Source organism: Hemiscyllium ocellatum, chromosome 5 (genome assembly GCF_020745735.1).
Source record: "Hemiscyllium ocellatum isolate sHemOce1 chromosome 5, sHemOce1.pat.X.cur, whole genome shotgun sequence".
NCBI lineage: Eukaryota > Metazoa > Chordata > Chondrichthyes > Orectolobiformes > Hemiscylliidae > Hemiscyllium > Hemiscyllium ocellatum.
Window position 1 is genome coordinate 137,385,621 of NC_083405.1, and position 27,979 is coordinate 137,413,599.

Sequence of the window (27,979 nt, forward strand, 5' to 3'; positions counted from 1 at the left end):
CTCCAACAAGAGGTAACTGAACCAGTGATATTAGCTTCTGCCCGAACATTACCATCACTGAAATCCCCCCCAAAATCAACATCCTGAATTAGAAACTGAACGGGACCAGCCAAATAAACAGTGGCTACAAGAGCAGGTCAGAGGCTAGGAATCCATTGATTCTGACTGGCCAGAGCCTAACCACTATCTGCAGAGCAATGGTCAGCAGTGTGATGGAATACACTCCACTTGCCTGGATGGGTGCAGCTCCAACAACACTCAAGAAGCTTGACACCATCCAGGGCAAGGTGGCCTGCTAATTGGCAGCACACCCACCTGCCCCCACCGCTGGCACTCAGTCACAGCAGTGTCTGCCATCTACAAGGACCACTGCAAAAATTCACCAAGGGTTCATCAATAACGCTTTTCACATGATCTCTGCCATCTAGAAGGGCGAGGGCAGCAGATACATGTGAGCCTTGGCCCTGACACAGTCCCCTCCTGGCCACCCACCATCCTGACTTTGACATATTTTGCCGGCCCTTCAGTGTCACTGAGTCACGATTCTGAACCCCTGTCCCTAACATCACCTAAAGTATGTGTATCCACACCAAGCGGACTGCAACATTTCCAGAAGGCAGCTCACCATCACCTTCTCCGGGGCAACCAGGGGTGGGCAGAATCCTCTAGGAGAAAGTGAAGACTGCAGATGCTGGAGATCAGAGCTGGAAATGTGTTCCTGAAGAAGGGCTCATGCCCGAAACGTCGATTCTCCTGCTCCTTGGATGCTGCCTGACCTGCTGCGCCTTTCCAGCAACACATTTTCAGCTCTGGGCAAAATCCTGCCAGCAGTGCCCACATCCTGTGAAAATGAAAATAACTGGTTGATGTTCTTTTCTATATTTAAGCTTTCTGATCCCCTGTAAGGGGTTGTGGTTACAGTTTATGCTTAAACACTGATAAATCATTTGCAATCTTGCCAATATTCACAGATTTCTGTGCACACAGCCTATAACTGCACATTCTAACCATTACAGACATGTTGGATAATGTACATCTGTTCCTGGTTAGAGACAGAGATGTATTAATCTTGGAGATGGTTGATGCATGCTCTTGGAGCACTAAAGTTCCCAATAAACCTGGAAATTAACCCTCGAATTGGCACTGGACAGGCTGTCATTTCTTGCTATTTATTGATCAACGTCTTTCCATACAAGAATTGGTAAACGCCAGTCGATCCACTCAAATTAAATCCAAAAGAGGAAGAGCGTGTAGCCCAGGGAAGTTCCCTCCCGGCCTAGAATCCTTTCAGCTGTCGCGGCAGGGACTCTGCCGTTGAGGCGAGGCGCTGGCTGGACCTGGAGAAGCGCACACAGGGACCGGCGTCCTGTAGGCCTCGCAGTTTCCTTGCCAGCTCTGAGTTCTGCGGTGACGCAGAGACGGGCCTCTTAAAACTGCGCGTGGGTTTGGCGGTGGCCGGTGGTTTCGGCGTGTGGGTGAAGAGTTGGACCGTTCTGTCGGTGTTGGCGGTCGGGGGGATGGCGAGCTTGTCTGGCCGTCCCTGAGGTGAGCTGCAACCAGGGTCGGCCTGTCTCTTGGCTGCCTCCGTTTTGAGCTTCAGTTTGTTCACACCCGAGTTGCAGATGATGAGAACGTTCCTCCCCTTTGGATTTCTCTTCACGGGGTGGTCTCCTCCTGCAGACAGAGAAACACCTTTCAGAACACGAGTAAATTAGAACCCTCCTACCCATCAGCTTAAAACATCTGCTCCCTCCATCTCCGGCGCTCAGCAACAACAGTGCGTACCATCTACAAGATACACTGCGGAAATTCGCCAAATATCCTCAGACAGCACCTTCCAAACCCACAACCACTTCTGTCTGGAAGGTGAGGGGTATTGATAGAGTTAATTCTCCCTGGCTGGGGGCTTTCAAGACTAGGGGACACATTTTTCAGGTGAGCGGAGAGATTTAACAGGCATGAGAGGCAAATGTTTTACATAGAGGGTGGTTCGTGTGTGGAATGAACTTGCAGAGGAAGTGGTGGATGTGGATACAATTGCAATGTTTAAAAGACATTTGGATAAGTACATGAATAGGAAGGTTTGGAGGGATATGGGCGAGGAGCAGGTAGGTGGGGATAGTTTAGTTTGGGATTATGTTTGGCATGGACTGGTTGAACCGAAAGTCAGATACACGGGAATGCCACCACTTTCCCATTCCCCTCCAAGCCACTCGTTATCCCGACTTGGAAATGTATCACCATTCCCTTCACTGTCACTGGATCAGGATTCTGGAATTCCCTCCCTCAGGGCATTGTGGGTCAACCCACAGCACATAGACTGCAGCGGTTCAAGAAGGCAGCTCACTCCCACCTCAAAGGGTCAACTAGGGACAGGCAATAAACGCTGGCCTCGCCCACATCCCCAAACGGTGTCTAAAAACATGTAATGGCCTCCGTCACAGAGAGCCATGGTAACACTGTGGTTCTTGATACTCGCAAGTGTTGTGTACCACATGTTAACAAAACAGTCAATCCCACACAGTGAGCTTTGCTGTAATTTGGCAGGAGGGAGTCTGAGATGTGCCGAATGTTTCCATATCAGGGAAGGTGATGTGGGAATCATTCTGTACTGGGCCAGGCTGCCTCCCAGGAGAAAAGTTGGAGCAGGTGACTTTCTAGCACTAAGCCAGCTGATGTCCGCAGCAGTGCAGTGTGTACACCCATGATGAAGCCTGCCACTCCAGCCCAGGGTGGGTGTGGCACTGTAGGAAGTGCCATCTGCCACGTTGAACTCCAAACTACCCTGTCACACGAACCTGAGGATGGGAAAGCATGCTCCCTTACTGCTATTCATTGGAGCGCAAGAGGGAAGCCAATTGCAGTTCCAACATCAAGGGTGGAGAGCAAACGTGCAAACCTTTGCCTGTCACTTCTTTATGTTGCTTCTTCTCTGAGGAACCTGCCGTGAAGATCCGGACCTTCCGGAAGAGAATAGATGCAGCAGGTAGCATCCACGGATGGGTGAGGACCTCGCTGAGTGCGGGGCGGTTTGCTGGTTTCCACTGTAGCATCTTACTGATCAGATCCTGGCAGGCTGCATCAGTCAATTCAAAAATGAAACACATTGTAAACACTAAGGAACAATAACTCTCATGATTGGTCGTGTTAACATTACTCGGCAGCACAGCACCCCTTTCAATCAGTGACATGAAGCAGCTAACTAGGATGTATTGACAGAAACAACCAGTACAAATTGGAATACAGTACGTTGACCAGATCACTACTTGGTCTGTGTCCAGGACACTGTGTCCAGTTTGATCTCTTCATATGATGATGTTGGACTGGGGTGGACAAAGTCTGAAGAAGTCCTGAAGAAACGTCGATTCTCCTGCTCCTTGGATGTTGCCTGGCCTGCTGTGTTTTTCCAGCACCACATTTTTCATCTCTGGACAAAGTCTGAAGCAACACAATGTCAGGTTACAATCCAAAAGGCTCATTTGAAATCACAAGCTTTTACAAGCCCCTGACCAAGGGGCAGTGCTCCAAAAGCTTGTGATTTCAAATAAACCTGTTGGACTATAACCTAGTGTTGTGTTGCATCTACCTTCATTTTGTGAGTGGTAGAGTGGCCAAAGAGGGGGTTCCAGAGGACACCACTACAATCTCTACTTTAAAGACCCCCAGTTACTCTGGTCAACTGAGATCATACCACCACCTTCTCTGGGGCAATCAATGCTGACCTAGCCAGCTACAGCAGGATTCCACAAATGAAAACATTTTAAGAAGTTACTCTGAAATTACAGTTTCCTGCCAGTACAAGCAATGCAGTGCCCCTACTGTTAGGAGGTCATAATGAAACCATGACAAGTTGACATAGGCAAATCCCATTCAAATACCAGGGAAAGTTATTCATGTCGGAGATAGCAAGGAGGGAATCTACAAATGGGGAATCGATCATGTCAATTGACCTGGTTCAAATATTCCCAGCTCGCTAACCCTGTTTTGGCTGGAAATTTTCCTGGAGCCTGTGAACAGTGTTTCTCAACAAAGTTATGGTAGTGGAGAGGGAGCGTTCACCTGGAATCTCCTTAGGACAATGCCGTTAGGGACTAACCAGTCCATTTAGAAATAATCAAGAGATTTAAGCAGGGAGTTAGTTACCTGTTGACAAGCGTTCATTGTAGAGGATGCCACATTTAATCTCCTCCAGCAGTTTACTTGGCTGAAATTCAGTAAACGGAAGTTTTCCAGTCACCATAGCATAAAGAATGACACCCCTGGGGAGGGTAGGGGGATAAAAGAGAGAAAAATATAGAAACGGAACAAACACTTCAGGGTGGGTCTGGAGAGTTTTCAGCCGTAAGGCCGGGGAATTCCCAGGTAAGGAGACCAGTCTGAGCCAGCATCTCAACACTTTGTGTAATTGGTGACTCAGTGGTGGAGTCTCTGGGCCAGTAATTCAGAGGCATGGGCTAGAGCATTGTGGGAGGACTAGAGCATTATGGGAGCCAATAATGTGATCGGTTCAAATGTCACCAGGTGGTGAAGTTTTGATTTAATTAATAAACCTGAAATTGAAAGCGAAACACACAATCAATGTTTCTATTGCTGGAAAACCTCAGCTGATCGCCTCGTCTTGTAGAGAGGAAAATCTACCGTGCTTTCTTGGTCCGGCCAACATGTGACTCCAGACCAATACCAACGTCCTCTGAAATGGCCACTCAGTTCAACAAGTGACCCCTCCCCCCACCTCCCACAGGTGACACCAAACCAACGGAAAGAGGATGCTGGGATGATAGGGATTAAGAAAGAGTGAAGTCGGGATTATTTCTCACTCTTACATGCTCCAGATGTCGGCGTGTTCGCCCTTATATTTCTGGCCTTGGAGGATCTCCGGGGCTGTGTATGGCATGGAGCCGCAGAAGGAGCTCATCAAACCGTTCTTCCTGCATCTGGTAGCCAAGCCAAAATCTGAGGAGCAACAACTGTTCTATGGTTAAGGACAGAAGCATAACCAGGGATGGGGGAGATGGGATCAGCTGTTAGAGGGATCCAAGTAATGGAAAACACATACACAGTCCCAGAGGAAAACAGGTTTATGCTAACCGGACCCAGGGCTGTGAATCACCTTGAATATGATTCTCAATTGGTGATTTCATTGTAACACTGCAGCCCTTGATAGAGTCCCTTTCCCTGGGTTAGGGGAGTCCAGAACTAGAGTGCTCTTGTCATTCAGTGTAAAGAAAAGTAAACAGGCATCCCTTAAAAATGACGAATGCATTCGTGGTTGCGATGAAATTTCAACAGAACCCTTCAGATGGTTATTTGAAAAGGAACAGCAGGGTCAGGAGGAGAAAGTAAGAGAATGGCATTAGATGAATTGCTCATCTGATGGCTGGTGTGAACACAATGGGCCAAATGGCCTACTGCACCGTGATTCTGTGAAATTCCTTCCTTATCTCTGTTGACAGCATGGAGTCACACAGCACAGAAAGACCCTTCAGCCCAACCAGTCCATGCTGACCAGGCTTTCTGAATAGAACTAGTCCCATGTGCCACCACGTCCCTTTAAACCTTTCATATCCATGTACATCCAAACGTCTTTTATATGCTGTAATTGTACCAGCCTCTACCATTTCCTTTGGCAGTTCATTCCATACATGCACCGCCCTCTGTGTGAAAAAGTTGCTCTTCAAGTGTCTTTTAAATTTCTACCTTCTCACACTAAACCTATGCCCTCTAGCTTTGGACTCCATCACCCTGGGAAAAAGCCCTTGCTATTTACCTTATCCATGCCCTTCATGATTTTATAAACTTCTATAAGGTCACCCCACAGCCTCCTTCATTCCAGGTCAAAAAAAAGTCTGACTTGTTCCCACCTCCAGTCTCAGTAACATCCTTGTAAATCTTATTTGCGACTTTTAATAACATTCTTTCTCTGGTGGGGTGACCAGAATTGTCTGCAATGTTCCAAATGTGGCACTGTGAGATATCTCTGTGTTCCTGCATTCTAGCCTCTTGAGCATCCTCCATTTTAATCTCTCCTCTACTTTAATCACTCCATCAGTGTTGGCTGTGCATTTCAGCCCCTGGGCTCCACATTCTGGAATTCCCTCACTAATCCCGTCCACATCTCCCTCCTTCTTTAAGACAATCCTGAAATCCCTCCTCTCTAAAGCAAACAAAGCTTTTCATGTTGCATTCGTCAGGACAATTCGCAAGAATAAAAATACCATTTTTTCTACAGCATGAAAAGAGAGTGCTGATTGGTTGGCAAATGGATTCAAATGATCTTCTCAGAAGTAACAAAGAGGACTGATGAGAGCAGAGCGGTGGACATTATCTATATGGACTTCAGTAAGGTGTTTGACAAGGTTCCCCATGGGAGACTGGTTAGCAAGCTTAGATCTCACGGAATACAGGGAGAACTAGCCATTTGGATACAGAACTGGCTCAAAGGTAGAAGACAGAGGGTGGTGGTGGAGGGTTGTTTTTCAGACTGGAGGCCTGTGACCAGTGGAGTGCTACAAGGATCGTCGCTGAGTCCACTACTTTTTGTCATTTATACAAATGATTTGGATGTGAGCATAAGAGGTACAGTTAGTAAATTTGCAGATGACACCAAAATTGGAGGTGTAGTGGACAGCGAAAAAGGTTACTTCAGATTACAATGGGATCTTGATCAGATGGGCCAATGGGCTGAGGAGTGGTAGATGGAGTTTAATTTAGATAAATGCGAGGTGCTGCATTTTGGGAAAGCAAATCAGAGCTGGACTCATACATTTAATGGTAAGGTCCTGGGGAGTGTTGCTGATCAAAGAGACCTTGGAGTGCAGGTTCATAGTTCCTTGAAAATGGAGTCGCAGGTAGATAGGATAGTGAAGGCGGCGTTTGGTATGCTTTCCTTTATTGGTCAGAGTATTGAGTACAGGAGTTGGGAGGTCATGTTGCAGCTGTACAGGACATTGGTTAGGCCACTGTTCGAATATTACGTGAAATTCTATTCCATCCTATTGGAAGGATGTTGTGAAACTTGAAAAGATTCAGAAGGGATTTACAAGGATGTTGCCAGGGTTGGAGGATTTAAGCTATAGGGAGAGGCTGAACAGGCTGGGGCTGTTTTCCCTGGAGCGTCGGAGGCTGAGGCGTGACCTTATAGAGGTTTACAAAATCATGAGGGGCATGGATAGGGTAAATAGACAAAGTCTTTTCCCTGGAGTGGGGGAGTCCAGAACTTGAGGGCATAGGTTTAGAGTGAGAGGGGAAAGATATTAAAAGGACCTAAGAGGCAACTTTTTCACACAGAGGGTGGTACGTGTATGGAATGAGCTGCCAGAGGAAGTGGTGGAGGCTGGTACAATTACAGCATTTAAAAGGCATCTGGATGAGTATATGAATAGGTAGGGTTTTAAAGGGATATGGGCCAAGTGCTGGGAAAGGGGAGTCCAGAACTCGAGTGCATAGGTTCAGGGTGAGAGAGGAAGATATAAAAGAGACCTGAGGGGCAACTTTTTCACACAGAGGGTGGTGTGTGTATGGAATGAGCTGCCAGAGGAAGTGGAGGCTGGTACAACATTTAAGAGGCATTTGGATGGGTATATGAGTAGGAAGGGTTTAGAGGGATGAAGGCCAGGTGCTGGCAGGTGGGACTAGATTGGTTTGGGATATCTGGTCGGCATGGACGGGTTGGACTGAAGGGATTGTTTCCATGCTGTACATCTCTATGACTCTCTGGGCTCTTCCTTACTGTCCACCAGAACCCTGCCTTCACAGGGCAATGGACACAGTGGGATTCCTACAGTTCCCACACTGTATGATTACCCTGTCAGTAAACCTGCAAATGGGCCTGAGCTACTTGTTTAGAGTGTAATGCTGGTGCTGCAACAAGGCAATCCCGTGGTTAATACCCTGAGCAGATCGTACGCCTGTACATTGTGCCGACTCATTAAAGCCCTAAGGTGGTCACTCTCTGTTTCTGAAGAGTGACCAGATGACCTCAGGTTACTCTGGAAGGGAAAGGTAGCTCAAAGGTTTGAGCAAGACCATGTGACGTGGGGGCTGAAGCAAGCCATTCAGCCCAACGACTGTACTTTGCCGTTCGATGACATCATTGGCTGAGCAACATGCAGGTCTTGCTGTTTCACAGCAACAGAAACGGTGTTCACTTCAAACAGGTGGATGGTTGTGTACTCTATTTATGAGATGTTGGCATCAGTGACCTCCAACAACTGTCTGGGTGTATCACAACCTGGTATGGCAACTGTAGCATTCAAGATCGGAGATGGTTACAGAGTGTGGTGAACTTGGCCTGGACAATCACAAAGGCCAATCGCCCATCTATAGAATCCATCTACCAGGCCCACTGTCAAGGAAAGGCCGCCAACATTCTCAAAGATCCATCCCACCCTGGCAATATTTACTTTGATCATCGGGCAGAAGGTACAGAAGCCTGACACACGCACCAGCCAGTTTCGTAACAGCTTCTCCCCTACTGTTGTTCGAATACTGAATGGACTCTCAAACTCTTAACATTCGCCTGTACCTGTGTTTTTGTTTTTGCCGCTGTTTACCTATTATTTACTATCTATGTTACTTAACTCTGTGATATGCCGGTATTGCTCTCAAAACAAAGCTTTTCACTGTGCCTCAGTAAATGTGACAATAAATTCAATTCAATTCAACCACAGTCATACCCTTTGTGCTGGGTGTGACTTCAATCACAAAACCATAAAATGTCAGGATTGAAGTAGACCATTCAGCTCTTCGGGCATGTTCCGTCATTGAATGAGATTGTGATCTGATAATCCTTAATTCCACTTTCTTGCCTTTCCCCCATAATCCTTGACTCCCCTGAATGGTTGAAGATCTATCTCAGGCCTGAATATACTTGATGACCCAGCATTGACAGTCCTGTGCAATAAAGAATTCCACAGATTCACCACCCTCTCAGAGAAGACATTCCTCCTCATCTCTGTCTTCAATGTGCAATTATCCTGTGCTGAGATGATGCCTCTGGTGCTCAACTCTCCCACAACCTTTCCACATCTCCCCTGTCAAGGTCCTTATAAATCTTGTATGTTACTGTAAGATCTCCTCTCAGTACAAGTCCAACCTACTCAACCTGTCCTCATAAGACAGACCCTTCTCTGGGCTGGCTCCAATGTCAGTGTGTCTTTGTTTATCCCCTGATACCCATTGATTCCAGTTTTGCTCAGGCTCTTTGATGCCACATTCGGTCAAATGTAGTCTTGATGTCAAGGGCTGTCCCTCTCCCCTCCCCTCTGGAGCACAAGTCTTCAGTACTATTGCTGGAATGTTGTCAGGGTCCATAGCCTTTGCAGTATCCAGTGCCTCCTACCATTTCTTGATATCATGGAGTCATAGAGATGTACAGCATGGAAACAGACCCTTCAGTCCTTTGGACTCAATGGGACTCACCACCTAAACATAGTGGCTATAAGAGCATCTCAGAAGTGAGCAATCCTGCAGTAACTCATGTCCTGACTCCCCAAAGCCTGTCCACCATCTACAAGGCACAAGTCAGGAGTGGGATGGAATACTCCCCACTTGCCTGGATGGGTGTAGCTCCAACAACACTCAAGAAGTGTGACACCGTCCAGGACAAAGCAGCCCTCTTGAGTGGCACCACATCCACAAACATACATTTGTCCATCACTGACGCTCAGTAGCAGCAGAAATTCACCAAAGATCCTTCAACACCACCTCCCAAGCTCACAACCATTTCCACCCAGAAGGACAAGGGCAGCAGAGACATGGAAACACCACCCCCTGGAATTCTGCTCCCCCCCCCCCCCCGCAAGGCCAGTCACCATCCTGACTTGGAAATATACCAACGTTCCTATCACTGTCGCTGGGTCAGAGTCCTGGAATTCCGTCAGCATCGTGGGTCCAACCCACAGCACATAGACTGCAGCAGTTCAGGAGGGCAGCTCACCCCCACCTTGTCAGGGGGCAACTAGGGACGGGCAATAAATACTGGCGTTCCTGAGACGCCCATGTCTTGTAAATAGATAAAAGGTGTGTTTCCCCTCTTGGGTGAATCTAGAACTAAAGACCAGCTTTTAGAAATAAAACAAATGATGGAGAAATTTCTTCTCTTTTTGTGGATTTTTTAGTGTCTGGAGTTCGCTTCCTCAAACAGCTTCCTTAAAATTAACTCAATGCTGTTCCATAGATTTTCGATCGACAAGGGGAGTCAAAGGTTATGGTGTGTTGGCCAGACAATGGAGGTGAGACCACCACCAAATCAGCCAAAGATCTTATGGGGCTAGAGCTGGCTTTGTGGGCCCTGTTCTGTTCCTTATTCTTATTTTCTTTGACCTAATGGCTCCAGAGAGTGTAGAAATCTGACTGTTTGATTCACAAGTGTACAACCCCCGTAAGAGTTTGGGACAGGTGTGGGAGTTGCTAATGGGACTGCTTTATGCTGCTGAAAAGTTGGGGCATCTCAACCATATTTGTAGAAATGGAAACCAAAAGAACTGCAGATGCTGCTAAATCCGAAACAAAAATCAGAAATTGCTGGAAAAGCCTCAGCAGGTCTGGCAGCGTCTGTGGAGAGAAATCAGAGTTAACGTTTAAGGTTCAGTGACCCTTCCTCAGAGGAAAGCTGACCAATTCAAAATGTTAATGCATGTGGATGTAGGTTTGTTGGAGGAAGGTTCATTTTCAGACGTTTCATCACCATACTCGGTAACATCTTCAGTGGGCCGCCAGACGAAGCACTGCTGATATTTCCTGTTTTCTATTTTATGTTTGGGTTTCTTTGGGTTAGTGATGTCATTTCCTCTGGTGATGTCATTTCCTGATCTTTTTCTTAGCAGGGTGGTAAGTGGGGTCAAGGTCAATGTGTTTGTTGATAAGAGTTCTGGTTGGAATGCAATGCTCCGAGGAATTCTCGTGCATGTCTCTGTTTGGCTTTTCCTAGGATGAATGTGTTGTCCCAGTCAAAATAGTGTCCTTCCTTATCTGTATTTAAGGATATTAGTGAGAGAGGGTCATGTTGTTATGTAGGTAGTTGATGTTCATGTATCCTGGTGGTTAGTTTTCTGCCTGTTTGTCCAATGTAGTGTTCATCTTCTCAAAGATGGATGGCACGGTGGCACAGTAGTTAGCACTGCTGCCTCACAGCGCCTGAGACCTGGGTTCAATTCCCGACTCAGGCGACTGACTGTGTGGAGTTTGCACGTTCTCCCCGTGTCTGCGTGGGTTTCCTCCGGGTGCTCCGGTTTCCTCCCACAGTCCAAAGATGTGCGGGTCAAGTGAATTGGCCATGCTGAATTGCCCGTAGAGTTAGGTAAGGGGTATATGTAGGGGTATGGGTGGGTTGCGCTTCGGCGGGTCGGTGTGGACTTGTTGGGCCGAAGGGCCTGTTTCCACACTGTAAGTAATCTAATCTAATCTAAAACTCACTAACCAAAATGTTAACTCTGATTTCTCTCCACAGATGCTGCCAGACCTGCTGAGCTTTTCCAGCATTGCCTGTGATTGGAACTTTTTCAAACAAATATTACATTCCACTGTCCCTTATGCAAAATGCCAACCTTAAGCCATATGTTGCAATGTAGAGCTATAGCTATCGTTCCCTGCTAGATTAATATGATTAGATTACTTACAGTGTGGAAACAGACCCTTCGGCCCAACAAGTCCACACTGATCCGCCGAAGCGCAACCCACCCATTCCCCAACATTTACCCATCTCTACGGGCAATTTAGCATGACCAGTTCACCTGACCTGCACATCTTTGGACTGTGGGAGGAAACCAGAGCACCCGGAGGAAACCCACGCAGACACGGGGAGAACGTGCAAACTCCACGCAGTCAGTCGCCTGAGTCGGGAATTGAACCTGGGTCTCAGGCGCTGTGAGGCAGCAGTGCTAACCACTGTGCCACAGTGCCGCCCACAAATGATGACAGTATATGAGGTGCTAACAGGTTAGAGGTACCTACAGGAGTCAGGGTCATTGTCAGTTTATTATCAATATCAAATCTAATCTTCAATTCGCCTTCTCTCACCTGTCAACTTCAGGGATCCTCTTTCGTCAAGTAAAATATTTTCACATTTCAAATCTCTGTGAAAGAGTTTGCAGCATATATTAGACAGGCGTTAAGTCCTCGCAATGATGCATGCTTATTAAACAAATTTAGTAACGCTACCACTGTAACTGTGGCAGTGAGATTACATCTCAGAATCCTGTCGAACAGGAACGTTCTCCCCGGGCAGGTACAGCTCGGGGTTAGGTATAGAGTAAAGCTCCCCTCTACACTGTCCCCATTAAACGTTCCTGCTCAAGGTACAGCGCGGAGTTAGATATCTGAGAAAGTAACAGATTAGTGTTATTAATGCTGGACTGAATCCACGTGGCAGAATTTGAACTCAATAAAAGTCTGGAATTAACAATCTAACGATGAACCCATTGTCGATTGATGGAAAACCCCATCTAGTTCAGTAATACCCTTTAGGGAAAGAGACTGCCCTCCTTAGCTGGGCCTGGCCTCCATGTGACTCCAGACCCACAGTAATGTGGCTGACTCTGGGCAATTAGGGATGGGTAATGCTGGCCAGTGTCACCCACATCCTGTGAGTAACTGAGGAGACAAGATACAGAGGAAAGCCTCCTCCACTGTGTCCCCTCCAACACTTTGGGTAGGTTTGTGATAGGGAGGCGGGGGTGTGTGTTGGGGTATGTGAATGGGGGGGGGGGGGGCGGTGTATGGATGAGTGTGTGGGAGGGCTCTGTGTGGGTGTCTGGGGGTTTGTGTAGGTGGCAGGTGTGGGAGGGGTGTGTGAGGCCTGTGTGTGGGTGGGTACGGGCTGTGGGAGGGGTTGTGTAGGTGTGTGTGGGTATGTGTGGGGGGTGTGAGTGTGGATGTGTGGGGGGTGTGGTGGGGTGTGGGTCTGTGGAGGGTGTGGTGGGGTGTGTGTAGGGGGCGATGTGTGTGTGTGGGGTGTGTGGGTCTGTGGGGGGTGTGGTGGGTGTGTGTAGGTGGGATGAGTGTGTGGGTCTGTGGGGGGTGTGGTGGGTGTGTGTAGGGGGCGATGTGTGTGTGTGGGGTGTGTGGGTCTGTGGGGGGTGTGGTGGGTGTGTGTAGGTGGGCTGAGTGTGTGGGTCTGTGGGGGGTGTGGTGGGTGTGTGTAGGGGGCGATGTGTGTGTGTGGGGTGTGTGGGTCTGTGGGGGGTGTGGTGGGTGTGTGTAGGGGGCGATGTGTGGTGGTGTGTGTGGATGGGGGTATTGGGGGTGTGGGGGATATGTGCGTGTGTGTGTGGGGGTCTGTGGTGTGTGTGTGTGTGTGGGTTTGTGGTGTGTGTGTATGTGTGGGTCTGTGCGATCTGTGGGGTGTGTGTGTGTGTGTCAGTGGAGTGTGGGTGGGTGTGTGGGTCTGTGGGTGGGTGTGTGTGGGTGTGTGTGTGGGTGGGTGGGTGGGTCTGTGAGGTGGGTGGGTGTGTGGGTATGTGGGGGTGTGTGGGTCTGTTGGGGGTATGAGTGTGTGGGTGGGTGTGTGTGTGTAGGTGGGTGGATGGGTGTGTGGGTCTGGGAGGGTGTGGGTGTGTCGGTCTGGGGGGTTGTGTGGATCTGTGGGGTGTGTGTGTGTGTGTGTGGGTGAGTGGGTCTGTGGAGGATGTGTGTGTGGGTCTATGGGGGGCGTGTGTGGGGGTGTGTGGGTGGCTCTGTGGGTCTGTGGGGTGGATGTGTGGGTCTGTGGGGGATGTGTGTCGATGGGTGGGTGTGGGGATGTGTGTGTGTAGGTGGGTGTGTGGGTCAGTGGGGAGTGTGTGTGCGTGTGGGTGGGTGGGTGTGTGGGTCTTTATGGGGTGTAGATGTGTGGGTGTGTGTGTATGGGAGTGTGGGGTATGTGGATGTGTGTGTGTGTGGTGCGGATGTGTGTGTGGATGTGTGAGGAGTGTGGGTCTGTGGGGGTGTGGGTGGGTGGGTGTGGGTGGGTGTGTGGGTCTGTGGTTAGTGTGTGTGGGTAGGTGTGTGGGTCTGTGGGGTGTGTGTGTGTGGGTGTGGGTGAGTGTGTGTGTGGGCAGGTGTGGGTCTGTGGGTGGTTGTGTGGTTCTGTGGGGGTGTGTGGGTGGGCGGGTGTGGTGGGGTGTGTGTAGGGTGGATGAGTGTGTGGGTGTGTGGGAAGTGTGTGTGTGTGTTGGGGGTGTGTGTGTGGGGGGATGTGTGTGGGGTTGGGTCTGTGGGGTTGGTGTGTGGGTCTGTGGGGGCTGCGTGTGGGTCTGTGGGGTGTGTGTGTGGGAGAATGGGTGTGTGTGTATGGGGGTGTGGGGTGTGTGGATGTGTGTGTGGCGCGGATGAGTGTGTGTGGATGTGTGGGGAGTGTGTGTGTGTGTGTGTGGGTCTGTGTGGGGTGTGGTGGGCTGTGTGTAGGGGGGATGAGTGGGGGGCTGTGGGGCTGTGGGGGGTGTGGATGGGTGGGTCTTTGGGGGGGGCAGTGCGTCTGTGTGTCCGGGGGTTGTGGGTGGGTGGGTGTAGGTAGGTTGGTATGTGGGTCTGTGGGGGGGTGTATGGGTGAGTGTGTGGTTCTGTGGGGTGTGTGTGTGGGTAGGTGGGTGGGTGTGTGGGTCTGAGGGGTATGTGTGTGAGTGTGGGTGGGTGTGTGGGTCTGTGTGGGGTGTGTGTGGGTGGGTGTGTGGGTCTCTGTGGGGTGGGTGTGAGTGGGTAGGTGTGTGGCTCTGTGTAGGGTGTGGATGTGTGTGTGGGGGTTGTGGATGTGTGTGGGGGTGTGTGTGTATGGGAGTGTGGGTGTGTGTGTGGGGAGTATGGGTGTGAGTGTGAATGGTGGGGTATGGGGGTGTGTGGTTTGGTGTGTGTGTGGTTGGGTGTGTTGGTGTTGGGGTATGCGGGTGTTGGGGTGTGTGTGTGTGTGGTGGTGGGTGGGTGTGTGTGTGTGTGGTGGGTCTGTGTGTGGTGGGTGGGGGTGTGTGTGTGAGACGGGCGGGTGGGTGTGTGTGGCGGGTGGGTGTATGTGTGTGTGGTAGGTGGGTGTGGGTGGGTGTGTGTGTGGCGGGTTGGTGGGTGTGTGTGTGTGGCGGGTGGCTGTATGTGTGTGTGACAGGTGGGTGGGTGTGTGTGTCTGGCGGGTGGGTGTGGGTGTGTGTGTGTGTGGCGGGTTGGTGGGTGTGTGTGTGTGGCGGGTGGGGGTGTGTCTGTGTGTGGCGGGTGGCTGTATGTGTGTGTGGCGGGTGGGTGTGTGAGTGTATGTGTGTGTGTGGTGTGTGGGTGGGTGTGTGTGAGGCGGGTGGGTGGGTGTATGTGTGGCGGGTTGGTGTGGATGTGTGTGTGTGTGGCAGGTGGGTGGGTGTGTGTGTGGTGGTGGGTGTGTGTGTGTGGGGGTGTGTGGTGGCATGTGTGGGTGTGTATGGGTCTGTGTGGGATGTGGATGTGTGTGTGTGGGAGAATGTGTGTATGGGGGAATGTGGGTGTGTGTGGGGGGAGTGTGGGTGTGTGTGTGGGTGTGTGGGGGGGAATGTGTGGGGGGAGTGTGGGTGTGTGTGGGGGGAATGTGTGGGGGGTGTGGGTGTGTGTGTGGGGGTGTGTGTGGGGAGTGTGTGTGGTGATGTGTGTGTGGGTGGTGGGTGTGTGTGTGGTGATGTGTGTGTGGGGGTGTAGTGAGGTGTGTGGGTGGTGGGTGTGTGTGTGTGTGTGTAGGTGGTGGGTGTGTGTGTGTGTGGCGGGTGTGTGTGTGGGGGTGTAATGAGGTGTGTGGGTGGTGGGTGCCATGGCGATGTAATGGGCTGGGTTGTAATGGGGGTACTCTCAGCTGGGTGGTAATTCTGCCCTCTCCCCCCGGCCCACCCCCCGGTACCTGTGCACGATGTTCTTGCTGTGACAGTGTGAGACTGCTCCCACCAGCTCGGTGAAGAGGCGCGCGGCCTCCCCCTCCTGTAGTCCCAGAGAGAGTCTCCGGTCCGACAGGCGGTTAATATACTTCAGCAGGTCACCCTTCACGGCCAATTCCAGCACCAGGTAGAGGCGACTCACAGAGCGGAAGGCCTCATACAGCTGGATCTGGGGGGTGGAGGGACAAGGAGAGAGGGTGGGAGGGAGGGTGAGGGAACAGGAGGAAGGGAGTGAGAAGGATGTGGGAGAGTGGAGTGAGGGAGAGAGAATTATTGAGTGGGGGGAACATGGGAGAAGGGGGCATCAGGAGGGAGAGGAGGGTGGAGCATAGGAGGTAGGGGAAGGAGTGAGAGGCGGGGGAGAGTGTGAGGTGGGACAGAGCGGGGGGGTGGGGAGTTGGGGGAGAGGTTGGTGTGGGATCATGGGGGAGAGAGGCAGGGAAGTTGAGTGGGGGAGAGGAAGAGAGTGAGAGAGGGACTGAGACATAGAGAGATAGGGATAGGGAAGAGAAATTGGGAGAGGAAGGGAAAATGGTGGGGTGAAACGGGGAGAGAGGGAGAGGAGGAGGGCAGAGAGATGGAAAGGAAAGAGGGTGTGGACGACAGAGAGAGAGGAAGAGGGGACAGTGAGAGGTGTGTGGGTGTGAGAGAGAGAGAGAGATGGAGAAAGAGGAAGAGGCAGAAAGATGAGAGGGAAGGAGGGATAGATGGTGGAAAAGATAGGGAGGTAGAAATGGAGGATGGAAGAGGGAGAGAGAGAGGAGAGGAGGGACAAAACGAGAAAGGGAGAGAGAGTTAGTCTCTTTTATTCATTTTTTCCCCATGTCTGACCTCCCCAATACAACAAACTGAGAGCATGGACCCCGCGCTCAGGGGAGGGGAGCAGTCACACAGGAACTAACTGTCCGTGAGCTGGTTAACTGTGGGGGGCCTCACACAGCCCCTCCACACTGTGGGGGTGGTGGGATAGTCCCGGGGAGAGAGAGGAGGTTCCTTACCCAGCCCCCTGTGTCTGCTCGACCAGGGTGGTCCTCACAGTCAGAGTCACCCCCCCCCCCACCTCGAGCTCAGAGACCCCCCCGGCTGGGCCAAAGAAAGGACAAGGGAGAATCTGCGTTGCCACGTCGCCTTTCCCGTCCTCTGGGACCGCTGCCGGCCAGACTGCGGGGGGGGGGGGGGTCTGTTGCAGGGGCAGGTAGGACCCCATCCCCACCCCCTGGGCTTGGCCTGCGGCCTAGTTCATACAGGCCTGAGCCTGAGACAGGAAACGGCCCGTGTTCATACCACGTTCGGGTGTTTGTAGGTGGTCAGCAGAGCGTTGATTTCCCGGGACAGACTCCGTTGAGAGTGTTGTTGCTGCTGCGGACGCTGACAGATCGGGATGACCTTAATGGCGACCTGCAGAGACAGGGCAGAACACGGTTACAACTTTCTCCAACATCTAAAATCTTTCCAAACTTCCACCAAGGCTGATGTCCTGATGAAGGGTTACGCCCAAAACGTCGACTCTCCTGCTCCTGGGATGCTGCCTGACCGGCTGTGTTTTTCCAGCACCACACTCTTGGATTCTGAAGGCATTATATCCTTTACTAACAAGAGAAATTGGACAGACATGTGCCTCAGTGAGACAGGACACTGGTGTGACCGTGTCTTCAACACTGTGTGCGGTTTTAACACATGGGAGGGGAATCAGAGAGTGAAACCTGGAAGGTGGGGGGTTTCCTGAAGAGGGAATGTTGAACAGTCTGGGTTTGTTCCCACTGGGAACGTAGAAGAGTGAAGTTTGACCCGATGGAAGAGTACACAATCCAGAATGGGCTGGACAAGGTGGCCGTGGGAAAGGTGTTGCCTCTGGTGGGTCAGTCCAGAACAAGGGGTCACCCTTTCAGGGAAAAAGACGAGCGATTTTGTTTTTGGCTCATTGGATTGTGTGACTTTGGGAGTCAGTGCTGCAGCAGGCTGGAGGGGTGGGGTCATTGACTCATACAGCACGGAAACAGACCCTTCGGCCCAACCCATCCGTGCTGACCAAGTTTCCCAAACTAAACTCGTCCCGTTTGCCTGCTCTAGGCTCACCTGTAAACCTTTCCACTTGTCCAAATATCTTTGAAATGCTGCCATTATGCCCGCCCCTACCACTTCCAAACACGCACCACCCTCTGTGTGAAAAGGTTGCCCCTTCCATCCTTTTTAAATCTTTCCTCTCTCTTGTTTTGGACTCCCTCACCCCAAGGAAAAGTCCTCGTCTATTTACCCAATCCATATCCCTCATGATTTTATAAACCTCTATGATCTCTCAGCCTACTGTGCTCTGAGGGAAAAAAGTCCCAGCCTCTCCTTATAAACTAAACCGTCTGGTACCAGCAATAGGCTGGTAAATCTTTTTTGCACCCTCTCCAATTAAATAATATCCTTCTGCTGTGGTTACAACAGACGTGGATCAAGTCCTGAGACCTAAAAGTTACCACTGTTTTTTTCGTCACGGATGTTGCCAGGCCTGCTGAGTTTCTCCAGCAATTTCTGTTTTTATTTCAGTTTTCCAGCAGTCCACAGTAGTTTGAGTGGATGGATTCTCGTTATGCAGGGAATCAAGGGTTATTGGATTATTGAAGGATGTGAAATTCAATAAGTAAACAGACCGGCCATGAGAAGCACAAAGGGCTGAATGGTCTGGTTCTGCTCCAAGGTCAAGCCCAGAACGACACACATCCAGAGAAGGTCAATTCTAGCATGTTCGAATACAGGAAAGCAGCCACTCAGCCAGTGCACAGCACAGCTGAAAATGTGTTGCTGGTTAAAGCACAGCAGGTTAGGCAGCATCCAAGGAATAGGAAATTCGACGTTTCAGGCATAAGCCCTTCATCAGGAATGAGGAGAGTGTGCACCCTCTCCTCACTCCTGATGAAGGGCTTATGCCCGAAACGTCGAATTTCCTATTCCTTGGATGCTGCCTAACCTGCTGTGCTTTAACCAGCAACACATTTTCAGCTGTGATCTCCAGCATCTGCAGACCTCATTTTTTACCCAGTGCACAGCACAGGCTATGTGTACACTACAGGGGAGACAATGGTATACTGATATTATCACCAAACTATTCATTCAGAGACCCAGATAGTGTTCCAGGGACCTGGGTTCAAACCCTGCCACTGCAGATGGTGGAATTTGAATTCAATACAAATCAGAAATTGAGAGTACAATACTGACCCTGAATCCATTGTTGATTTTTGGAAAACCCATCTTGTTTAGTGAATGCCCTTGAGGGAAGGACACTGCCAGGTCTGGCCTGCACATGACCCACAGCAATGTGGCTGGCTCTGAGCTGTAGTGATGAGCAAAACATTCTGCCTAGCCAGCGATGCCTGAATTCCGTGAATGAATAAAAACAATCTCACAGACAACAATGTGGGAATGATCAGAGGATCCGTTTTGGAGGTGTTCACTCCCTGCACTGCGCCACTCCCTCAGCACTGACCCTCCGACAGAGCGGCACTCCCTCAGCACTGACCCTCAGTCAGTGCGGCACTCCCTCAGCACTGACCCTCTGACAGTGCCCACTCCCTCAGCACTGACCGTCCAACATTTCCTACTCCCAAAGCGCTGACCCTCCGACAGTGCAGCACTCCCTCAGCACTGACCCTCTAACACTGCGGTGCTCCCTCAGCACTGACCCTCCGACAGTGCGGTGCTCCCTCTGCAATGACCCTCTGACAGAGTAGCGCTCCCTCAGCACTGACCCTCCGACAGTGCGATGCTCCCTCAGCACTGACCCTCCGACAGTGCCCACTCCCTCAGCACTGACCGTCCAACATTTCCTACTCCCTCAGCGCTGACCGTCCGACAGTGCAGCACTCCCTCAGCACTGACCCTCTAACACTGCGGTGCTCCCTCAGCACTGACCCTCCGACAGTGCGATGCTCCCTCAGCACTGACCCTCCGACAGTGCCCACTCCCTCAGCACTGACCGTCCAACATTTCCTACTCCCTCAGCGCTGACTCTCCGACAGTGCAGCACTCCCTCAGCACTGACCCTCTTACAGTGCGATGCTCCCTCAGCACTGACCCTCCAACAGTGGCGTTCCCTCAGCTCTGACACTCCGACAGTGTGGCGCTCCCTCAGCACTGACCCTCCGACAGTGCAGTTCTCCCCCAGCACTGACCCTCTGACAGTGCAGCACTGCCTCAGCACTGACCCTCTGACAGTGCGGCACTTCCTAAGCACTGACCCTCCGACAGTGCGGCGCTCACTCAGCACTGAGCCTCTGACAGTGCGGCGCTCCCTCAGCACTGGCCATCCGACAATGCAGCACTCCCTCAGCACTGACCCTCTGACGGTGCAGTGCTCCCTCATCACTGACCCTTCAACAGTGCAGCACTCACTCAGCACTGACCCTCCAGCAGTGAGGTAGTCCCTCAGTACTGATGCTCCGACAGTGCAGCACTCCCTCAACAGTGACCATTCAACACTGCAGTGCTCCCTCAGCACAGAACCTCTGACAGTGCAGCGCTCCCTCAGCACTGACCCTTCGACAGTGCGGTGCTCCGTCAGCAATGACCCTCTGACAGTGTGGCACTCACTCAGCACTGACCTTCCAACAGTGAGGTAGACCCTGAGTACTGATCCTCCGACAATGCGGCACTTCCTCAGCACTGACCCTCCGACAATGCAGTGCTCCCTCTGCAATGACCCTCCGACAGTGCCCACTCCCTCAGCGCTGACCATCCGATAGCGCGGTGCTCCTTCAGCACTGACCTTCCGACAGTGCCCAAGCCCTCACACTGACCCTTCGACAGTGCGAGACTCCCTCAGCACTGACCCTCTGACCGTGCGGCGCTCCCTCAGCACTGACCCTCCGACAGTGTCCACTCTGTCAGCACTGACCCTCTGACATTTCTGCACTCCCTCAGCGCTGACGCTCCGACAGTGGCGCTCCCTCAGCACTGACCCTCCGACAGTGTGGCGCTCCCTCAGCACTGACCCTCCGACAGTGCCTCCTCCCTCAGCGCTGACCCTCCGACAGTGGCACTCCCTCAGCACTGACCCTCCGACAGCGTGGTGCTCCCTCAGCACTGACCCTCCGACAGTGCCCAATCCCTCAGCACTGACCCTTCGACACTGCGAGACTCCCTCAGCACTGACCCTCTGACCGTGCGGCGATCTCTCAGCACTGACCCTCCGACGGTGCGGCGCTCCCTCAACACTGACCCTCCGACAGGGCAGTGATCCCTCAGCACTGACCCTCCGACGGTGCGGCGCTCCCTCAGCACTGACCCTCCGACAGTGAGGTAGTCCCTCAGTACTGATCCTCCGACAGTGCAGCACTCCCTCAGCACTGACCCTCCGACAGTGGCGCTCCCTCAGCTCTGACCCTCCGACAGTGCGGCGCTCCCTAAGCACTGACCCTCCGACAGTGTGGCGCTTCCTCAGCACTGACCCTCCGAAAGTGCCGTACTGCCTCAGCACTGACCCTCTGACAGTGCAGCACTTCCTAAGCACTGACCCTCCGACAGTGTGGCGCTCCCTCAGCTCTGACCCTCCGACAGTGCGGCGTTCCCTAAGCACTGACCCTCTGACAGTGTGGCGCTCACTCAGCACTGAGCCTCTGACAGTGCGGCACTCCCTCAGCACTGACCGTCCGACAATGCAGCACTCCCTCAGCACTGACCCTCTGATGGTGCAGTGCTCCCTCATCACTGACCCTTCAACAGTGCAGCACTCACTCAGCACTGACCCTCCAGCAGTGAGGTAGTCCCCCAGTACTGATCCTCCGACAGTGCAGCACTCCCTCAACAGTGACCATCCAACACTGCGGTGCTCCCTCAGCACTGACCCTCCGACAGTGCAGTTCTCCCTCAGCACTGACCCTCTGACAGTGCAGTGCTCATTCAGCGATGACCCTCCGAAAGTGCCATACTGCCTCAGCAATGACCCTCTGACAGTGCAGCACTGCCTCAGCACTGACCCTCCGACAGTGTGGCGCTCACTCAGCACTGACCTTCCGACAGTGCGGCACTCCCTCAGCACTGACTGTCCGACAATGCAGCACTCCCTCAGCACTGAACCTCTGACGGTGCAGTGCTCCCTCATCACTGACCCTTCAACAGTGCAGCACTCACTCAGCACTGACCCTCCAGCAGTGAGGTAGTCCCTCAGTACTGATCCTCCGACAGTTCAGCACTCCCTCAACAGTGACCCTCCAACACTGCGGTGCTCCCTCAGCACTGACCCTCCGACAGTGGCGCTCCCTCAGCACTGACCCTCCGACAGTGGCGCTCCCTCAGCACTGACCCTCCGACTGTGCAGCACTCCCTCAGCACTGACCCTCCGACTGTGCAGCACTCCCTCAGTGGCCCTCTGCCAGTGAGGCGCTCCCTCAGCACTGACCAGCTGACAGTGTGGTGCTCCATCAGCACCGACCCTCTGGCAGTGCAGTGCACCCTTAGCACTGACCCTCCGACAGTGGCGCTCCCTCAGCACTGACCCTCCGACAGTGCAGCACTCCCTCAGTGGCCCTCTGACAGTGCGGCACTCCGTCAGCACTGACCCTCGGACAGTGCGGCGCTCCCTCAGCACTGAGCCTCTGACAGTGCAGCACTCATTCAGCACTGACCCTCCGACAGTGCGGGACTCTGTCAGCCCTGACCCTCCAACTGTGCGGCACTCCCTCAGTACTAACCCTCCGACAGTGCAGTGCTCTCTCAGCACTGACCCTCTGAGAGTGGAGAACTCACTCAGCACTGACCCTCCGACAGTGCAGCACTCCCTTAGCAGTGACTCTCTGACAGTGAGGCGCACACTCATCACTGATCCTTCGACAGTGTGGCACTCTCTCAGCGCTAACCCTCCGACAGTGCCCACTCCCTCAGCACTGATCCTCTGACAGTGCAGCGCTGCCTCAGCACCGACCCTCCAACAGTGCAGCACTCCCTCAGCACAGATCCTCCGGCAGTGTGGCACTCCCTCAGCACTGACCCTCCGGCTGTGCGACACTCCCTCAGCACTGACCCTCCGGCAGTGCGGCGCTCCCTCAGCACTGACCCTCTGACAGTGCGGCGCTCCCTCAGCACTGACCCTCTGATAGTGCGGCGCTCCCTCAGCACTGACCCTCTGATAGTGCGACACTCCCTCAGCACTGACCCTCTGACAGTGCGGTGCTCCCTCAGCACTGACCCTCCAACAGTGCGGCACTCCCTTAACACTGATCCTCCAACACTGCAGTGCTCCCTCAGCACTGACCCTCTGACGGTGCGGTGCTCCCTCAGCACTGACCCTCCGACTGTGCAGCGCTCCTTCAGCACTGACCCTTCGACGATGCGGTGCTCCGTCAGCAATGACCCTCTGACAGTGTGGCACTCCCTCAGCACTGACCCTCCAACAGTGAGGTAGACCCTCAGTACTGTTCCTCCGACAGTGCGGCACTCCCTCAGCACTGACCCTCCGACAATGCAGTGCTCCCTCTGCAATGACCCTCTGAGAGTGTCCACTCCCTCAGCGCTGACCCTCCGATAACGCGGTGCTCCTTCAGCACTGACCCTCCGACAGTGCCCAATCCCTCAGCACTGACCCTCTGACCGTGCGGCGTTCCCTCAGCACTGACCCTCCGACAGTGTCCACTCCGTCAGCACTGACCCTCCGACATTTCTGCACTCCCTCAGAGCTGACGCTCCGACAGTGGCGCTCCCTCAGCACTGACCCTCCGACAGTGCCCACTCCCTCAGCACTGACCGTCCAACATTTCTGCACTCCCTCAGCACTGACCCTCCGACAGTGCGGTGCTCCCTCAGCACTGACCCTCCGACAGTGCGGTGCTCCCTCAGCACTGACCGTCCGACAATACAGTACTCCCTCAGCACTGACCCTCCGACAGTGCGGCACTCCCTCAGCACTGACCCTCCAACAGTGAGGTAGTCCCTCAGTACTGATCCTCCGACAGTGCAGCACTCCCTCAGCACTGACCCTCCGACAGTGTCGCTCCCTCAGCTCTGACCCTCCGATAGTGCGGCTCTCCCTAAGCACTGACCCTCCAACAGTGCGGCGCTCCCTCAGCACTGACCCTCCAACAGTGCGGCGCTCCCTCAGTACTGACCCTCCGACAGTGCAGTTCTCCCTCAGCACTGACCCTCTGACAGTGCAGCGCTCATTCAGCAATGACCCTCTGACAGTGCAGCACTGCCTCAGCACTGACCCTCTGACAGTGCGGCACTTCCTAAGCACTGACCCTCCGACAGTGTGGTGCTCACTCAGCACTGAGCCTCTGACAGTGCGGCGCTCCCTCAGCACTGACCGTCTGACAATGCAGCACTCCCTCAGCACTGACCCTCTGACGGTGCAGTGCTCCCTCATCACTGACCCTTCAACAGTGCAGCACTCACTCAGCACTGACCCTCCAGCAGTGAGGTAGTCCCTCAGTACTGATCCTCCGACAGTGCAGCACTCCCTCAACAGTGACCCTCCAACACTGCGGTGCTTCCTCAGCACTGACCCTCCGACAGTGGCACTCCCTCAGCACTGACTCTACGACAGTGCGGCACTCCCTCAGTGGACCTCTGCCAGTGAGGCACTCCCTCAGCACTGACCAGCTGACAGTGTGGCGCTCCATCAGCACCGACCCTCTGGCAGTGAGGTTCTCCCTCAGCACAGACCCTCTAACACTGCGGTGCTCCCTCAGCACTGACCCTCCGACAGTGCGGTGCTCCCTCTGCAATGACCCTCTGACAGAGTAGCGCTCCCTCAGCACTGACCCTCCGACAGTGCGATGCTCCCTCAGCACTGACCCTCCGACAGTGCCCACTCCCTCAGCACTGACCGTCCAACATTTCCTACTCCCTCAGCGCTGACCGTCCGACAGTGCAGCACTCCCTCAGCACTGACCCTCTAACACTGCGGTGCTCCCTCAGCACTGACCCTCCGACAGTGCCCACTCCCTCAGCACTGACCCTCCGACAGTGGCACTCCCTCAGCACTGACTCTACGACAGTGCGGCACTCCCTCAGTGGACCTCTGCCAGTGAGGCACTCCCTCAGCACTGACCAGCTGACAGTGTGGCGCTCCATCAGCACCGACCCTCTGGCAGTGAGGTACTCCCTCAGCACTGACCCTCTAACACTGCGGTGCTCCCTCAGCACTGACCCTCCGACAGTGCGGTGCTCCCTCTGCAATGACCCTCTGACAGAGTAGCGCTCCCTCAGCACTGACCCTCCGACAGTGCGATGCTCCCTCAGCACTGACCCTCCGACAGTGCGGTGCTCCCTCTGCAATGACCCTCTGACAGAGTAGCGCTCCCTCAGCACTGACCCTCCGACAGTGCGATGCACCCTTAGCACTGACCCTCCGACAGTGGTGCTCCCTCAGCACTGACCCTCCGACAGTGAGGTAGTCCCTCAGTACTGATCCTCCGACAGTGCAGCACTCCCTCAGCACTGACCCTCCAACACTGCGGTGCTCCCTCAGCACTGACCCTCCGACAGTGCAATGCTCCCTCAGCACTGACCCTCCGACAGTGGCGTTCCCTCAGCACTGATCCTCCGGCAGTGCGGCGCTCCCTCAGCACTGACTCTACGACAGTGCGGCTCTCCCTCAGCACTGACCATCCGACAGTGCAGCTCTCCCTCAGCACTGACCCTCGGACAGCGCAGCACTCCCTCAGCACAGACCTTCCGACAGTGCAACATTTCCTCAGCATTGACCCTTCGGCTGTGCGGCACTCCCTCAGCACTGACCCTCCAATAGTGAGGTAGTCCCTTAGTACTGATCCTCTGGCAGTGCAGCACTCCCTCAGCACTGACCCTCCAATAGTGAGGTAGTCCCTTAGTACTGATCCTCTGACAGTGCAGCGCTCCCTCAACACTGTCCCTCTGACAGTGCGGCGCTCCCTCAGCACTGACCCTCCGACAGTGTGGCTCTCCCTCAGCACTGACCCTCTGACAGTGTGGCTCTCCCTCAGCACTGACCCTCTGACAGTGTGGCACTCCCTCAGCACTGACCCTCTGACAGTGTGGCACTCCCTCAGCACTGACCCTCTGACAGAAGGAAATCTGCCATGTTTACCTGGTCTGGCCTACAAGAGACTCCAAACCCTGCATCAATGGGAACGTCTCTTTACTGCCTCCTGAAATGGCGTAGCAACAGCCTCAGTAACCAGTAAAAAATCTTGAAGGATTGAAACTTGGATGGAGCAGCTGGTAATGACTCCGCCCCATAACACTGCCATATTTCCTTTACTAACATTGTCAGGTTTGTGCTAACGTTGGGAGTGTTCCCTCTCAGACCAGCCAACAACCGCCTCAAATATTCATCTCCTTCAACAGCAGCTTCCAACCCCACGACTACTTCCATCTCAAAGGACAAGGCCAGCAGAGACATGGGAACAGCATCCCCTGCCCATCCTTCCAGGCCGTTCACCATCCTGACTTGGAAATATATCACTGTTCCTTCACTGTCGCTGGGTCAAATTCCTGGAATTCCCTCCCTAAGGGCATTGTGGGTCTACCTACATCACATGGACTACAGTGGTTCAAGATGGCAGCTCACCCCCACCTTCCATCTAATAAAAGAATTTTTAAAGATATTGGGCGAGTGTTGGCAAATAGCACTAGATTGGGTTGGGATATCTTGCTGGCATTGTGGGGTTGGACCGAAGGGTCTGTTCCTGTGGTGGACATCACTGTAACTGTATAAAAGTACTTACCCTCTTCTCTTTCTTGTTGCGGAGACCAACGGCCAATCGGAAATTGCAGCAGATCTTATCCTGGGTTGGGACTGCCAGATACACTCGAGAGAATGAACCGGTGCCGATTTTCCTGGTGAGCAGGTAGCCCCTCTCCCTGCACTCACTCATCTCATCCACCTTGGCTTCCTCCATAACCAGTGACCCAGACTTGACCATGGGTGCCTTGGGAGGTTGGGAGGAATCAACGACCATGAGGAAAGGCCAGAGCCCTCAATTCATCCTTGATGCTTCTTCGTGGGTCAGACAGCTCCAATGTAACCATACGGACATTGAGCAAGGTATCTGGTGACGGTCTGGTTCGAGAGTTTGCGATCAGGCTCTCTCCCTTCCTGTCCTGGTCAGTTTGTGCCGTTTCCTGAGAGGCTGATTTCCAAATTCTCTTTCTAAAAACAAATACACTGTTCCAGAATGTGCTTTTTTTTAGGCCAATAGAACAATCTAGAATTGGAACCTCCCGGGTGTTCCACACTCCAGTCAGTCTTTGTCCAGTGCGACGCTGTGTGTGTTTAACTCCCTCTGTCACATTCCCTCGGCCTGCTGACCTTACGCCATCTCCCAGTCTGACCACGCCTCAACTATCCTCATGTTTAGAAATCCCCCTTTCCGTACTGTCAGCGCCATGGCAACCGAATTCCTTGGCCTGGTTCCTTGATAACGCTTCCCTTCGATGAAATGGGAAGTAATCCAAGTATTTAGCATTGATCAATAACGTTGTATTTGTACAGGCGGTGGTTTACACAACAAGTCTACAGGAGTTAATGCCCCAGAATAGGACTAGACCCTTTGGTCCCTCTAGCCTGCTCTGTTGTTCCAGATTATGATGGGGAGCTGCTAGTGTTGGACTTGGGTGGACACACAACATCAGGATACAGTCCAACAAGTTTATTTGAAATCACAAGCTTTTTAAGTGCTGCCCCTCCATCAGCGCTCCAAACACTTGAGAGTTCAAATACATCTGTTGGACTCTAACCTGGTGTCATGTGACTTCCAACCCTGTTCCAGATCCTGTCTGACTGGGCCCCGTCTCTAAGGAAGGGTGTGCTGGCCCTGGAGGGGGTCCAGAGGAGTTTACCAGAATGATCCCGTGGTGGGGGGGAGGATGGCGGGGTGAGGGGTTTGTCACATGAGGAGGGGTTGAGGGCTCTGGGTCTGTCCTCGATGGAGTTTAGGCTGGGGGGAGGAATCTGATTGAAATTACCAAAGACTGAGAGGCCTGGGTACCGAGTGGACGTAGGGATGTTTCCGCGGGTAGGAGAGACTAGGGCCGAAGGGTACAGCCTCAGTGTGAAGGGATAGCTCTTCAGAACTGAAATGGGGAGGAATTTCTTCAGACAGAGGATGGGGAATACGTGGGACTCGTTGCTGCAGAGGGCTATGGAGGCCAAGTTATTGTATTTA

General features: G+C 52.9%; 1 protein-coding gene across 1 annotated transcript; it reads right to left on the reverse strand.

Moving 5' to 3' along the window:
• Positions 1-1,276: 1,276 nt before the first annotated feature.
• LOC132816251 (testis-specific serine/threonine-protein kinase 5-like) lies at positions 1,277-26,737 on the reverse strand. Its single transcript, XM_060825747.1, has 8 exons — positions 26,540-26,737; positions 17,139-17,252; positions 15,821-16,023; positions 12,019-12,074; positions 4,824-4,953; positions 4,144-4,259; positions 2,900-3,076; positions 1,277-1,674 (listed from the first exon to the last, which is right to left on the reverse strand). Exons 1-8 carry the CDS (start codon positions 26,735-26,737, stop codon positions 1,277-1,279), a joined length of 1,392 nt encoding a protein of 463 aa, XP_060681730.1.
• Positions 26,738-27,979: the final 1,242 nt, after the last annotated feature.